Raw genomic sequence first — 1,604 nt, forward strand, 5'->3', positions numbered from 1 at the left:
CCGACGACGGAACGACTAAACGTCGTCCGTCTAACGTCGGGACTACGACGAAAAACGCGAAAACAGCAGAGCGGCCACCCGGACGGACGGACAGACGGAAAGTTGGGGTAAGGTCTCCGTCCCGACGACGGAACGACTAAACGTCGTCCGTCTAACGTCGGGACTACGACTAAAACGCAAAGCTCCGGAACCATCCAATCGAGCGCGACTTTCCAATGAGCTCCGGACGCGAGCCGGTCACGGACGCGATTCAGAGATGCCTTCCCTCCGCTTCGCTCTTCGCTGCGCTACGAGAAGCTACGGTGACACACGCACCCCCGACGATTGGGCCAAATACGTATACACCACATCTACAGCCAACGCATGCCCGCCTCATTAGCTCTTTATTTTTCCCGGGCATGTGGCCAGGAAGTGTATATCTGTGTGACCATACATATCTGTGTGACCATACACATCTGTGTGACCATGCATATCTGTGTGACCATACATACCTGCTTGCCGATAGCGTGACGTGACGCGCAATCTGTGGTGGTGTAAGGGGACTTCAACAAGTATGAATGTAAATGCCTGGCTGATTATAATCACTCGCCTGGCTGATTCCTTGTGGCTTGTGGCTTTTGGGTGGTGGGTGCTATCCTTACGCAGCCTTGGCTTGAACGAAAGCACATGTACGAGAGGGATGCAGCACAATGATTCTGATGGCAACGTTTCGCTGGCTGCTGATGCAGCAGCCGCTAGCATGGCCACGACAACAATGAACTGGGGGCTGGTCCAGGCATGTGCAGCGGCGGCAGCACTGGTGGCAATAAAATTCACCCCTGTTAGGCCCGGATGTCGGCACCCACTTGCATCTCACTGGCCACTAGTCGGTCGCTTCACGTTGCACCTGGCAGCAGTCTTGGATATTGGCACGTCAATGCGGTTGTGATTGGCTGCTTGCTGCGTGCATGTATTTGGTTATGTACGTGTCCTGTTAGGCTCTGGTTTAGGTGGAGGCAACCGTTCCCCTGTCGGCTACATGTGCTACATATTTGTAGTGTTCGTCGCGCTGTGTCTTTTAGAAAATGCAGATCCTGCATGCACGAGTGCCATCCATGGTCACAGCCAACAACCAAAACCTCACCGATCTACTCAACCGATGCTAGTCGTTGAATAGCTGCTTTTTGCGGTGATAGCTAGTGTTTCTAGGGTTTTTAGGGTCCTTGAAACCCTAAACGCCTAGAAAAGGCTACACACGGCTGACTGCAGCATTTCGTGCATTACGAGTACGTGTCCAACGGCAGGGACCAGCAACAGGCACAAGCAAGGGATGAATAATTCCATGCTGCCGCCTTCGTGTTGCTGCTGTGCTGTCCCGGCATGCATGTTCTGGCTAGCTACGACCAAATACCCCATGTACACATGCACCAACGTGTACACGTACACACACATACATACACGCACACGTACACACCAGGATGGATCATGTTATGGAAAAGCCAGAGCGGATATGTCCCGCGCAAGAGCGATGTGCTGCTCATGTCGAGTTTTGATCTCGAGACCTCCCGCTTACTAAACGGGTGCTCTTCCACTGAGCAACACGAGCGGTTGTGGGTGGAGGGTTC

At 53.3% G+C, this 1,604-nt stretch overlaps 1 protein-coding gene across 1 annotated transcript in view; it reads left to right on the forward strand.

Moving 5' to 3' along the window:
* Nucleotides 1-411: 411 nt before the first annotated feature.
* Nucleotides 412-1,604, forward strand: part of VOLCADRAFT_48889 (uncharacterized protein) — a gene marked incomplete at both ends in the record, with an annotated part of 1,506 nt that continues 313 nt past the window's right edge. The window contains one exon of the mRNA XM_002959568.1: nt 412-477. Within this exon, the coding sequence (XP_002959614.1) occupies nt 412-477 (66 nt within the window). The remainder of the gene's footprint in view (nt 478-1,604) is intronic.

Source organism: Volvox carteri (genome assembly GCF_000143455.1).
Source record: "Volvox carteri f. nagariensis unplaced genomic scaffold VOLCAscaffold_375, whole genome shotgun sequence".
Taxonomy (NCBI): Eukaryota; Viridiplantae; Chlorophyta; class Chlorophyceae; order Chlamydomonadales; family Volvocaceae; genus Volvox; species Volvox carteri.